This window comes from Juglans regia, chromosome 2, assembly GCF_001411555.2.
Source record: "Juglans regia cultivar Chandler chromosome 2, Walnut 2.0, whole genome shotgun sequence".
Taxonomy (NCBI): Eukaryota; Viridiplantae; Streptophyta; class Magnoliopsida; order Fagales; family Juglandaceae; genus Juglans; species Juglans regia.
The window spans coordinates 1,521,915-1,535,973 of record NC_049902.1 but is presented as its reverse complement, the minus strand read 5'-3'; the positions used below and the strand labels follow the sequence as shown (position 1 = coordinate 1,535,973).

Below are 14,059 nucleotides of genomic sequence, written 5' to 3'. Positions count from 1 at the left end.
TTTTTCACTCTATTGAAGAAAGCATGTTCATTTTATATGACATCTAATTATAAATTGAACTATTCAACTCTAATAAATCAATAAATCAGGAATGTCTGAAAATGGAGATCAGGAATGTCTTGTGGACTTAAAAAGGATGCTAATCAATGGAGATCACTGATTATCTTTCGTTAGTTCTTCGTGGTGTTACAACTTTGACAGCAGCAGCACTGGTCTTCTTCTCATCCTTAGCTTTGTTAAATACGACTGTAAATCCTTCTGTAGAGGCAGAGTTGTTTACATCCCACTCTCCGAACTTGGGTAGCGGCCGACCTTGATCCTGCTGCACTAAACAAATAAATAGATGAGCCTGCCTACATCCTGTAAACATATTACAACTTGAATATCTTATATCTTATTATATATGTATATCTTATATTACAATCAGGGTTAATTTGAGATCTCTTAGATGATTTTCATGGTGTGATCCCTTGGACATGCACTAGACTGTTGTGGGTTCGGGAGTAGAACTAGAACTATAATACATTTAGAGTAGCCATTTGAAAAACCATATTGTCAATTTTCTATCTCTTTCCTTTGCTAAAATATCAACATAATACATATATGTATATATATATAGAGAAATAATATTTGCAATCGTAGAATGCACAAGTGCCGTATAATCGCTTTGAAAAAATAGGTAAATACAGGATCCACATGAAAAAAATTAATTTTTTAATAGTGAATCACACTTTTTTTCAAAACGATTGTGTGGCACTTGCACATTCTACTACTGTATATAGCATTACTCATATATGATATATTTACTAGGAAGGGCGGACGTGCCCTGCACATGTGCCTAATATGCACGTTTGTCCAATAAAAAATACAAACCTATATTAGACAATGTTTTGTAATTTGGTTTAATTTAAATTAATTTAACATATATACCACAATCAATTTGAAAGCTACTGATAAGTTTGTGCGGAAAAATGAGGAATGACATAGTTGAGAAGACGAAAAAGAGTATTTCTACAAAGTAGAGACCAAATAAGTACAAAATGGACAAATCTTAAAAACGTAAAAGGACAACAAACTTTGGTGGTTTGGATATAAAGATAATTTTAATTCATCTCATTAAATTATTATAAATTTTTTAAATTTTCATATAAAATATAATAAATTTTTTAAAAAAAAAATAAAATAATAATAATATTAAAAAATAATATTCTAACAATATTTTATTTAACTTTTAATTTTCATTTCAACTAATCTCATCTCAATTAGGATCTAACTTATATACAAAAAAAAAAAAAACCTCAGTATCCAAACTCACCTAATCGGCAAAAGAGCAAAAACATAAGAGAACTGGATTTGATGAGAAAAACAGGAAAAAACAAAGAGAGAGAGAAATTGATGAGAACATTGTTCATCCCTTACTTATTTTCAAATAAAGGTCTATTTAAAAATAGATCTTATTCCAAAATTTTTATATCATATCTCATTTTCTATTTAAACATAACTGAAATACAAAACTTTTAAAATAATCATTACAACTTTTTTAAAATTTCAAATTTCAAATAATTTATTTTTTTAAATTTCAAAACAAAAATAATATTATAAAATTATAATCTAAGTGTCTAATAATATTTTTTATTTAACTCTTTCTCTCCTTCAATTATTTTTTATAAAATTTTATCTCATTTAATTCTCTCCAACAATATATAAATTTTCAGAGAATGAAAAAATTAAAAATGTTCTAATATATATTAACATATTCTAGACCATATTATTCAGCACTACAAATAATGTTAAATCATTGCGTTAGTTCAAAGGCAGTTTAGCTCTTAATTTAAGAATGTAAACCAGATCATCTTAATTTATTTAAAAAGTTTTCATAACCCTTTTTAATATTACTAAAACAAAAGCACTATAAGAAATAATAACAGTGAAAAACATTAATTTATTTAACATTTTCACACTTGGCTAAATAAAATAGTAATAATGACATATTATATTTTTAAATTATTAAGAAGTTATAATTTATTTCCTTATGAAAATTTGTAATTATACTAACCAACCTACTATTATTACTCTTAATAGTTATAGTTGGATGCGCATATTGTATATTTGTTATTTTCAAAATAAATATATAATGTGTCAATTTTAAACTTCAAAACTACAACGGTAAGTATTAAATAATTTAATCATATATTTTATAAAGTCTCATCATTTACATTTTAAAAAAATTAAACAAACCATAGTATATTAGAAATTGTAGATCTATCTCAAATAGTGTAATTAATTTCAGTTTAATTAATAAACTATTCAATTTATCCAGAAATGAAAAAAAAATATTTAAGTTTATTTCTTAATAAATCTTTAAACAAAAATCATTAATAAAAGGAAAAAAATTAGATTTATACTAAAATGTAACAATTCAATTCGATATTTACATAATTCAAAATTAAAGGAAATAAAATGCTGCACAACATTGAAGTTTTAATTTTCAACATTTTGGTTTTTTACTAAAATTTTATGAAGAGTTGGTATCAATTTGGAAAAAAAAAAAATACTATAGTCTAATTGTAAAGTTCAAACCAATTTGTAACATTACTCATTTTTCACATCTAAAGCCTAAGAGCAGTGTTACACCCTCCGAGATGGGTTTCGATAAGGATAAAAAAAAATTTATTTTTTTAATTTTTTATTCAATTTTTTATACAAAAAAAAAATTACAATATCATTAAAAATACTTTTTTATAATAATGAGATGAGATGAATTGATAATGTTTCTATATTTAAACAGGACCTAAATGAGAAAATGAAAAAAAAAAGCAAAGAAAATGTTTGTAAGAAGCTGAGATGAAATAAATACAAAACAAAGATATAAGCTCAATGAAAAGTACTGTAAAAAGACATCAACCATAAGTCGGCAGAAGCAAGAAAGAAGACAAAACATAACCTATATTTGTGATAAAATCAGGGGTAAAATAGGAAAAATATTATTGGACAAAAACATTGTTTATGCCCTATTCGCACAGCCGGCGGCTTTGATTCGCTCGTGGTGGTTAACAGTGGCACGAGAGGGGCTGAGATTGGAAGGCGAGGGACGCCGAACGGAGGGGAAGAGAATGGGCCGGGTGGTGTTGGCCACGTCGGCATGAGGCGGTGCACTGGAGGGGACGAAGAAACAGATGGGCCGTGCCTTGGATTTCCTCGTGGCGGTTAACGGCAGTACGAAAGGGGCTGAGATTGAATGGGGAGGGACGCCGACCAGAGGAGAAGAGAATGGCCGGGGTGGTGTTGGCCACACCGGCATGCAGCGGTACATTGCAGGAAACGAAGAAACTGGTGGGGGAGAGAGGAGGAGGGGCAAAACGAAAAATTGAGAATAGAAATAGGGACAAAATGAAAAGAAGACCAGGTGCAAAACCGAAATTTAGAAATAAAAGCATAGGTAAAATAAGAAAAAAATATTAGATAAAATACTGTTCATAAGCGACGCGCACTTATATATATAATAGATATATATATATATATATATATATATATATATAGTTGGTGTGGGACATTGCTTATTTAAGGCCCTCTAACTAAAATCTGCTTTATTGCATTCAATTTTTTTTCTTTCCTCCCAACTAACTCTCACCTCCCTAATAATATAATTGGAGTGAAGATCTGCAGTGCCTGAAAGGTGTGAGTAGTCATGTGCCTAGCTGCTATTGGCTAGTAGTATTTGCTCTCACCACGTGTCCAAACGCTTGATAAATGAATAGGCACATTGATTCTGAAACTGAAAGCCGATTTTGTAGGAGATGAGTGGTTGACTCATAATTGTATATCCTTTAATATATAAAATCACAAATCAAACTACTCTATGTTGATTGACATTAAAAATCACATGTACATACATGCCTTCTTGGACAGCTAGGCCTCTTAAATCAATGCCAAATATCTCGTCAACTTGCAAAATACATCAATTTATAAGATTATTTTAATAAAATATTTACGTAGTTGAAATCAAAATAAATTTGGAAGCCCATTATTCTTAAAAAAATTATCAAATCTAAATTTTATCATTTTTAATCCCACCGACTAACGTGACGTGTCATATCAGCACGTATGATTTTAGAATAAAAACTAGCATTACTCGATTACAAAATGGCAATCAAAGAATTCAAGATCGTCTAACACATTTTTTGTTCCATTAATCGTTTAGCTTATAATTTTATGTACATCATCTTTTTAATGTTATATTCCATGCATATATAATGGTATTATTGATCGATTAAATTGAGAATTAATTGTAGCCTAATAAATAATAGTACAAGAGATCCCCAAATATATATGCCACGCCAACGCCACCTTGTGCTAGAAATAAGGGCCAAACAAAAATAAAGCTCGCTCGATCGAAGCCTTGAGAAATAAAATGCCTTCTCACTTCGTGTCTTCCTCTTATTCATACCTATTCATCTTCACCACCATTTTCATCCTCGCTGCTCCATCTTCTGCTGCAACTGTAACAAAACCGCCGGGTCCTTTCAAGAAGATCTACGCCTTCGGCGACTCGTTCACCGACACCGGCAACACGAAATCCATCACCGGCCCGACTGGTTTTGGCCACGTGTCGAACCCTCCATATGGAAGCACCTTCTTTCACCACCCCACCAACCGGTACTCCGATGGCCGGCTGGTGATCGACTTTGTGGCTGAAACTCTGTCCTTGCCTTACTTGCCACCTTACCGAAACCTTAAACAGGGGAATCCTACGACGTCCGGTGTGAATTTTGCTGTTGCTGGTTCCACAACAATAAAGCATGCATTCTTTGTGAAGAACAACATCACCCTCGACATAACCCCTGAATCTATCGAAACCCAGCTCCTTTGGTTTGAGAGGTTCTTGGAGAGTCGGGGGTACTGTAAAAAGTTAAACGGAACATCAGATTGCAAAGCAGCATTTGAGGATGCGCTGGTCTGGGTTGGTGAAATCGGAGTCAATGACTATGCATACTGCGTTGGATCTTCCATACCAGGTGACACCATCCTAAAGCTTTCAATCGCTAGCTTCACCCAGTTTTTGCAGGTAACAACACATGGGATTTCCAACTTCTAGTATATGAATAATCTATGGCCTTCTTTTCTTTAATTCTTTTTCCAAATGGTACTTAGAAAGCCTTAAGGTCTATTAATTGTGCATGGTAATTATTTAGATAAATTACTACGGTTTCTAGATTTTATTAACACGTCCGATGAACCAGATAAGATCAACAACTTCATATAGTAAGCATAGAAGTGTTATAGATGCAAATTAAATGAATTAAATTACATGAAAGTAAAAGTGATATGATTTTATGTTATTGGTTAAATCTATTTTATAATAAAAATAATTTTATAATATAATGTATCATATCAATATACGTTATTTTATAGATTTATTTTTATATAATTTTTTAAAAATTAAAGTATTTCTCTATAAAATAATCCAAAACACATTTACAATTATGCAAGTCCAGCATATTTTTTAGATAAAAAAAAATAAAATTTATTAGTTATGAGTCCTGTCTTTGCCTACCAATCTCTCCTGAAAAATCTCTTGATCGTACACCACCGTGCATGGCATTTTAAAAAAGAAGCCTCCAGACTCCACTCAAGTCTCGTTTGTTTTTGAAAATGAGATGAGATGAGATGAGATTAAAGTTGAAAAATTGAATAAAATATTATTAGAGTATATTTTTTAATATTATTTTTATTTTGAGATTTGAAAAAGTTGAATTATTTATTTTATTTTGTATTGGAAGTTGAGAAAGTTGTAATGATTAGATGAGATATTTTTCCAAAACAAACGAGGCTTGAGTACCCCAGTAAACGTCTCGTAATGCCAGATTTCGACTGTTTAGATAACGAGAGGATTTTAGATAAATTAAATAAAATATTATTTTTTTAATATTATTATTATTATAAAATTTAAATAAATTAAATTATTTATTATATTTTATATAAAAATTAAAAAAAAATTATAATAATGAGATAGAATGAAATAATCTTTATATCCAAACAGTACCTTAAATTTTTGCGTCTCCTTTGCGGCAAAGACATGCCTTGAGGGTGTGCTCAATTAATATTTGCTATATTGCGTGTCCTGTGCTGTTATAAGGGTACGTTTGCTTAATTAACATTGCTATATCCTCGCGTACGTATGCACTTCATACATAACGGCCTTCTTGGATATTGCTACCAAAAATCGAATTAAATCTATTATTGTAACAGGAAGAAATAGATGATAAAGAGAGAAGTTGATTAGACATGATCTACACAGTGGCATTTTCCTTCTTTAGTTAACGTTTTCATAGACATTCACTGAATAAAAATGCTTGATTTGGAGTAATTAATGACCGACCCAATGAATTCATGAGGTTATTGGTTTGCAGTCATTGCTGAAGAAGGGTGCAAAATATGTTGTGGTACAAGGTTTTCCATTAACGGGGTGCCTGCCGCTGGCCATGTATCTGGCTCCTGAAGATGACAGGGACGATATAGGATGTGTGAAGAGCGTAAACAACCAGAGTTACACCCACAACCTAGTCCTCCAGGCAAAGTTGCAGCAACTCAGGAGGCTGTTTCCTCATGCTGTCATCACCTACGCCGATTACTGGAATGCCTACCGGACTGTCATGAAGAATCCAAGCAAATACGGTTTCCAGGAGAAGTTGAAAGCCTGTTGTGGAAGAACTGGGGAACCCTACAACTTTGACATCTTCAGCACATGCGGCACGCCTTCTGCCACTGCCTGCAAAAACCCTGCACAATACATTAACTGGGATGGCGTTCACCTCACTGAAGCTATGTACAAGGTGGTTTCAAACATGTTCCTTAATGGAACACTTACTCACCCTCCCTTCAGTTACCTGTTGGATGCGAAACGCAGAGTAGGTTGAACCATTTTTACCATTTTTCCGGTTGAACAACATTATTGCTTCTTGCTGTGATTCCAAAAGCTGGGGTTGTATTTGGAAATATGTATGACAGAATGCCATCATAAATATTATGCCAGAAGTTGTGCTCACGTACATTAATTACTTCTCTCCAAAATTTAGAATGTTAGATCATTTTAAGTATTCGTAACATGATGGATTGGTCTGCTAGCAGCCTTGTTAAATCGGCCATCAGAAAGCCTGCAAGTTCTAAATGCATGTGTTGGGGATGCTTCTCATTATGTTGATTGATAGGGAAATCAAAACACATGTAAGTGGCCGAAGGAGTAGTTGATTTGGGAAGATTTTGTTAAGAACATATAAGATGGCATGGATATCCTCTCCTGTAATTCTCCAAGGAAATAACTTACCTGGGGATAAGACAAGAACAACATATATATATATATATATATATATATATATAGACTTATAGTAGACATGGCCTTGGAACAATTGACAATACCAAGAATCAGTAGTTGGGGGATCGACCTCTCAGTGCATTACCATTATGGCGAGCACCTAAAAATTTGAACTTTCATTGGTTTGGTGCTACATTCATAATGACAAGTAACATGGGGTTGGCAGATCATTTGTGCTATAACCATCAAGGGGACCACCACTCCACCAATGATCAAGGTATTAACCTTAATTTGTACTTGGCACCTCATTGTTCTATAAACTAGGTAGACTAATGAGTCTTTATTGAAGCCTCTGCAAAATGTTTTTTCTTGGGTCACATAACACCCAAATGAAATGGGTGGACACTTTGAAAAAGGGACTACGGATCGACTCCGCTGGCTACACGTGTCGTACCAACAGATTTCCCACCTCACGATTTTTTAGATTTGTCCCACCTCACCTCCCAACCATCGGTGTGTGGCCTCCATACGCCACCACAGAGGCGCAGAAAGACAGATGATCCGCATCAAATTAGTCCATCTGATATCGGTCTTTTTACTATGTTATCGCTTTTCCTAACCAACGATCTTGAAAAAAGGATTACGGATCTTTCCAAAAAAGATCTCAAGATAACAAACTACAGTGCACCCACAGCTTACACTATCTCTAGCGATGGCTTACTTAAAAATCATCTTTTAAGATGACATCCTCTTTGTATGGCATGGGTGAAGACCAAGAAATTGGTCCTAAAATCCGTTTTATTTTCCTTTTTTCTGTCACTTTTGCATTGTGATTATTGTATTGGAGTGTTTGCTGGGGAACTACCCCCTTCTCATGTATCATCTTTTCCTTTTTTTAATGAAATTTGCTTGTTTAGAAAAAAAGAAAAAGAAATGGGTGGACCCTTGACCTAGTGAAAAGCAAAGCAAAGTGCTATTATCCAACTTAGATGGCAATACTGTTTCCACAAGAATTGCAAGAAGTTTGTAGGCTGTGATGTAAATTAACTTCTCAACTACTTTTCTTTCAACCTTCTCTTTTTTTCCTTCTAGTACCTCTTGGGGTCATTTCTTATCACGTGTACCCTGCAATAAGCAAAATGAACTCAGCTAGATTTTTCGGAATAATAATTATTTTGCCTTGATTACCACAACAAATCCATTTTCTAGGAATAATATAGAAAGTATATGACCAAGTCTTCAAAAAATATACTACACGAACAAGAGACTGCTATTCTATCACAATGCAGCGCGAGTGGCAGCAGGACTATAGATGTTGCCTTTGCAGTACAAGGGGCGATTATGAATGGTTATCTGCACGATTGAAACATATTTAAATCTAATAAACCGATCTCCATCAATGTCTCTCGTGGTTAATCTTTCCGGGAAGGATCGCCTTTCTATATCTGAAAGCACTACTGACCATTATTCTTTCTTTTTATCCCATTTGCATAATCTGCACCATTTTTATGCCCCCTAAGGTAGTTGCAGTCTTCTCTCCCTCCAAAAGGAGAAAATGGTACGGATCAAGCAAGATGAAGCATACACGGGCTATGCTCCCCCCCAAAAGGAAAAGAACCAAAGAAAAAAACAAACAGATTATGCTGCTTATCTTTATTTCTACTTGCTCATTTTACAATTTCAAACTGATTATAACTACAGGTACAATGTTTTATAATGCGCAGATGGAAGTTGCTGTTAGACCACATGGCAGTACCAGAACACAGTGGGGAAATTGTATTCATCAGATCAGTAGAGCATTCAGGAAGCTGTAACCCAAACCAAGGTGAAGCTACGACAGCATTCATAGGAGTAGTACATGAAGCCCGAGCCAAAAACTTAAAAAATATTATAATAGAGGGAGACTCCGAGAGAACCGTAACAGCGTTACAAGAAGATTAAAGTCTTCAAGATTGGATTCTAGAGGGCACTATAAGAGACATGAAATTAATGCTGGAGAAATTTGAGAGCTGGAAAGCAAGAAAAATATATCATTCTCATAATCGATGCGCACATGCAATTGCGCAATAGGCAGCTTCCAAAAATGTTTATGGAATCATACCCTTGATCAAAATCCCACCATGTCTACTGGATTTCCACAACGGCAAGGATTCTCCTCACTTTGTAATTAATCATTGTTAAGTAGACTTCCTGTTTATGTGTTGTTTTGTAATTTGTATTAAGATCTCGGTTATCAATGAAGTTTATTTCTCTTGAGAAAAAATAAAATAATGCACAAAACGCACTAGAGAATGTGTGAACTACATGCCTCTGCACTTTAACAAGCTGGTTCCTGCTCGTGTCATGAAGTGGGGCTCTACTTGAAAAGATCATTTGACCATCAACCATTGAAAAAAAGGTGAGATTAGATCAGAACATGTTTGCTATGCAAATAAGGGTAATGCCAGAAATCACAAGAGACAGCACCAACCGCTTAATCCTCATGCTGGAAGAAGTGCAATTTCGAAAATTATTGGGTCTTTATACAAAGGATGTACATTGTTCTACTCAAATATCAAGTTAAATAAAATTTTCGATGTGAAAATCTCACCAGGCACTTTACAGGTGGTGGTCAACAGTTTTTTTCTCTTTCTGTGCATCATTCATTCTTCATGCCTTTCAGATTAGAATAAGTACTCATAGTACATTAAGAACAGGGCATCTGGGATATCCCTAGGTAGGTTCTTTATGTAAAGATTGAAGCGCAAAATATCCTCCTTTAACACAGTTTGAGTGTCAACCACATCGCCACTGCATGTCAGAACCCACAAGTCTCCTGAATTCACTCTCTTTAAACTTCCACGGCAAAAAGGGCAAGATTCTGACCTTGTATTCCTATAACATATAGAAAAGAAAAACAAAGGTACCAACTGTTAATAATTAGGGCTTCACTTTGTCATCACAAATCAACATGGAGCTAATTGAAAATGAGAGGATGAAAGTTATAAGATCATAAATACCAGTCACGGTAACAGTTGATGCACATGGCATGGCAGCAGTTTGGCACAACCATTTTAGTGCAAGACTCCAAGCAGATCCCACACTCATCTTCTCTCTCCAAGTCAACATCTGGAATCTTTCTCTTCTTTTCTAATTTCTTCCTGACTACCATCTGAATGGAGCTACCTTCCTCTCGAGTAACATCCAACTCTGACAAGTCGCCATTGAGACGCTGAAGAGACGGTAATATAACAGCTGCAGTTACAGTGAAGTCTGTTCAGGATGTATCATTAACAAGAGATATAGTGAAGAAAGAAGTCTGTTCAGGAACAGTATACAATTACCTTTATAAGTGGTAAAAAAACTGCATATTAATATTAAAATCATTCTAAAAAATTCACACGTAATTTCTAAAAGCACATAGGTGTCTTTGAAACGAACAATTTGGAAGAAACATCAATTGTAAGAACAATAGAACTCGTATCACAACATCAAACTAATACAAAGGTTCAATTATAAATTCTTGAAATTTTTTTAAGTGATGCAATATTATTAAAACGCACAGGGGTTGCAACGCTTGTATAAATTCAAAGAAATCCTTCAAGGATGCTAGTAAATGTGACAGTACAAAAGAACTAATTCAAATTTGAGCAGACAAATGCAGCAGTTTTCTACCATGTATGCTTTCCATACACCCCCTTATTACAAATCCTGGTAGAAAAAGGAAAAGGAATTGACTATAATTTACATACCGTAGAATTCTGTAACGGTAGCTCTCCTTCCACATGAAGAGATATTTGGCTTCCCATCAGAGCGCACCTAAAAAATGATTTAAAAAAATACACAAAATTTAAGGAAAAAAAAAAAATTTACATTATATATACATAAGCGTGTGTATGTGCATAGAACCATCTAATTGGCAGTAGTAATGTATAAACAGGGAAGTGGAAATTAACCTTATATACAATTATGTGAAAAAGGTTTAAATAACTTGAAAGTAGACAAGTACATGAGCAATCCATCCACTGAAGCAAAAACAGTAAAATGGGTGCCAAATGATTGTAGACCAATTTCATTTGAAGGCAGGCACCGCCTTTGCTTCTTGGAATAGAAGCTGCCCTGCATTAATAATGAAATTCAAACCAATCAAAAGACCATATTAATTGACCAACCATATCTTGCTCTACTAATTCAATAATGTATTATCGGGATCAATTGCCAATTCAGAATAGTATCATAACAAAGAACAATAAATCTGCACAATGAAAAGAAGAAATGAGGTCATGATTTCCACCTTCTTTATGATACAACTTTTGAATGTGAAATGGGTTTGGGCGTACACTACATGCAGCAATTGCCACAGATTTTTGCAGACCTAAACCATTGTCTACAGAGACCAACCACTCGTGACCCGAAAGAAAATAATTTACAATAAATCAAAGCGGAGCCAAACCTTCTTCCCAATAATAAACAGAAGAAATAAACCTTTTCTTGTAGGCATGCCTGATTTTTTCATAAATGTTGAAATCCGCAGATTCACACAACACAAAAAGCATGGCTAATAGGCATAATGAACAGGCATGAGACACACATTCGACGTACACTCAAAATTGACTCAATTTTGATCCAAAAATGCATTAAATGTGTGTGACAATTCCGTATCACTAAGAAAAGGGGAAAAAGAAAGTCCAAAACGAAAGGAACGAAGGGGCCAAAAAAATATATTAACGTGTGACCTATTAAGGATTTCCTGATTATCCGATGTTCTCAAAGTGTCAGCCTCGATAGTGTAGAGTGTTTTTCTTTTCCTTTTTTTAAAAAAGTAACATATAATGGAAGATTGAACCAACATCAAACCACAAAATCTCATTAGCACCCAGAACAAGCCCCACTTGCAAATCGAACTAAGAAACCACCCGCAGAGAGAGAGAGAGAGAGAGAGAGAGAGAGAGAGAGAGAGAGAGAACTTACAGCATATTGGCATGCTGAATATCTGCCTCCAGAACCTTAAGGGAATCTTGGTAAGAGGGTTTAGCTGCAAGTTGATGATAGTTATCAAACATTTCGGTCACTCTTTGTTCCACTCTTTTTCTCTCACTAAAGGACTCCAATCCTTGTTAGGATTTTGGGATATATGAAAGTAGCAGTGAAGGTGAAGATGAACACACAGAGAGAGAGAGAAACCCAGAAAGTGGTGGGTCCCGTGTACCACAAACACTAAAGTAAAATTATTGGACGTTTGAACTAACAAAAGAGGCCCCAAAGAAAGGTCTTTGAAGGAGTCTCCGAAGTGTGTGTTGGGTTGGTTGGGTATGGCAGCCTGTTATCAAAACCTAACCTTCATCAAACATCAGAGAGACGCAGATTATTTTGTTCTTCTTCTTCTTTTGTTTTATTTGAAATTTGATTCTTTGTTCGTTACATTTCTCCGTATTTATTGTATTCACCCGATCAAAATTAAAGTTTTTGACTTTCAAACGTTGCCCTTTGACTGCTTTTTTAATGTTGCTTTGGAAAAGTCGTTATATCCTTCCAATCAAAACACTCCTATCGTAATTATAACCCTCAAATTCTACAAAATTATGCAGTTATTATATTTCCCATATGAAGAAAAAAAAATGTAATCTTTTTATTTGATTAAACTAATGGGATGAGATGGTGCAAGTCCCACTTCTAAGGTCAGCTGCGGCGTTATCAAGAGCCTCTAGAGGTTCGGGATTTAGAATTTATATTTTAGATTAATAGATGACTAATAATACTCACAACACTCTTTACAAAACTTTTCCCAACACATGATCTAAAATGACGGTATTTTTATAAATTAGTTTTACTTTTATATGGTATTTTATAATAATAGTCTTCATTTTAAAATATAATTATAAAATATGTTGTGAAAAGTATTTTGTGTTTATCGTATTTTTTTTTAGGGGGGAGGGGGTGGTCTTGGGGCTCCATGGCCTTTGAGAAGGAGGCTTTGGGATTTTTGGCAAAGCTCATTCAACTTGTAATTCCAATTGGCTTTAAGGAAGGGCCGTAGTAATATGTGATACAACTCGTTGATCCAATACGAACACGACACGATAAAAATAGATTAGAGTTTAGTCTTAACGGGTTCGAGTCAAAACGGATTGACCCATCAAGACATTATTACTTAACGGGTTGATAACGAGTCAACTCGTTATGACCCTTTAAGAAAGTTAAAGTTACAATTATATATTTATACCTAAAAATAAAATTTTTGAGATTTTAATTTTGATATTTTAATTATTTAGATTGTAATTTTAGATTTGTAATTAGTTTTATATTTTTTTATAGATGTTGTGATTTTAATATTTATATAAAATTATGTTAAACTTAACTAGGTCAAATGGGTTAATTTCATATTTGTTCAACCCATTTACATAAACGGGTCAAAATAGGTTGACACGACATGACTTGCTATATTAATGAGTCATGTTAGAGTTTGAGATTTTGACACGATTATCTTAACGGATCGGATTATGATTGACTTATATAGTATAATATGCATGTTTTGACATGACTCATTAACACGATTTGACATCCCTAGAACAAATCATAGTAAAAATTCTAAATAAAATGAAGAAAATAGTTTAGGAAACTTTTAGTTATGGAAAACAATTCCTATATGGTTTAAAATACTACGCATGGGGTATATCATGTTTTTTAAAAAATAGACTATCCAAATATAATGAGGTACATACTAACAACTTTTTGGTTCTTTGGTCATGAGCTTTGAGTTCAGAATTT

The 14,059-nt window shown here is 33.9% G+C and overlaps 3 protein-coding genes across 8 annotated transcripts in view; 2 read left to right on the top strand and 1 right to left on the bottom strand.

Annotated features, from left to right (window-relative positions):
• The window catches only part of LOC108984969, an 87,707-nt gene that overhangs the window by 36,124 nt on the left and 37,524 nt on the right, over positions 1 to 14,059 (top strand). The gene's annotated exons all lie outside the window — the stretch shown is intronic.
• On the top strand, positions 4,326 to 7,058 carry LOC109003464 (GDSL esterase/lipase At3g48460-like). The gene is made up of 2 exons (XM_018981597.2): positions 4,326 to 5,065; positions 6,411 to 7,058. The coding sequence occupies exons 1-2, from the start codon at positions 4,412 to 4,414 to the stop codon at positions 6,915 to 6,917; spliced, it is 1,161 nt and encodes a 386-aa protein (XP_018837142.1). The 5' UTR covers positions 4,326 to 4,411; the 3' UTR covers positions 6,918 to 7,058.
• On the bottom strand, positions 9,780 to 12,665 carry LOC109018365 (E3 ubiquitin-protein ligase AIRP2-like). The gene is made up of 5 exons (XM_019000514.2): positions 12,263 to 12,665; positions 11,248 to 11,410; positions 11,044 to 11,110; positions 10,312 to 10,546; positions 9,780 to 10,186 (listed from the first exon to the last, which is right to left on the bottom strand). The coding sequence occupies exons 1-5, from the start codon at positions 12,352 to 12,354 to the stop codon at positions 9,976 to 9,978; spliced, it is 768 nt and encodes a 255-aa protein (XP_018856059.1). The 5' UTR covers positions 12,355 to 12,665; the 3' UTR covers positions 9,780 to 9,975.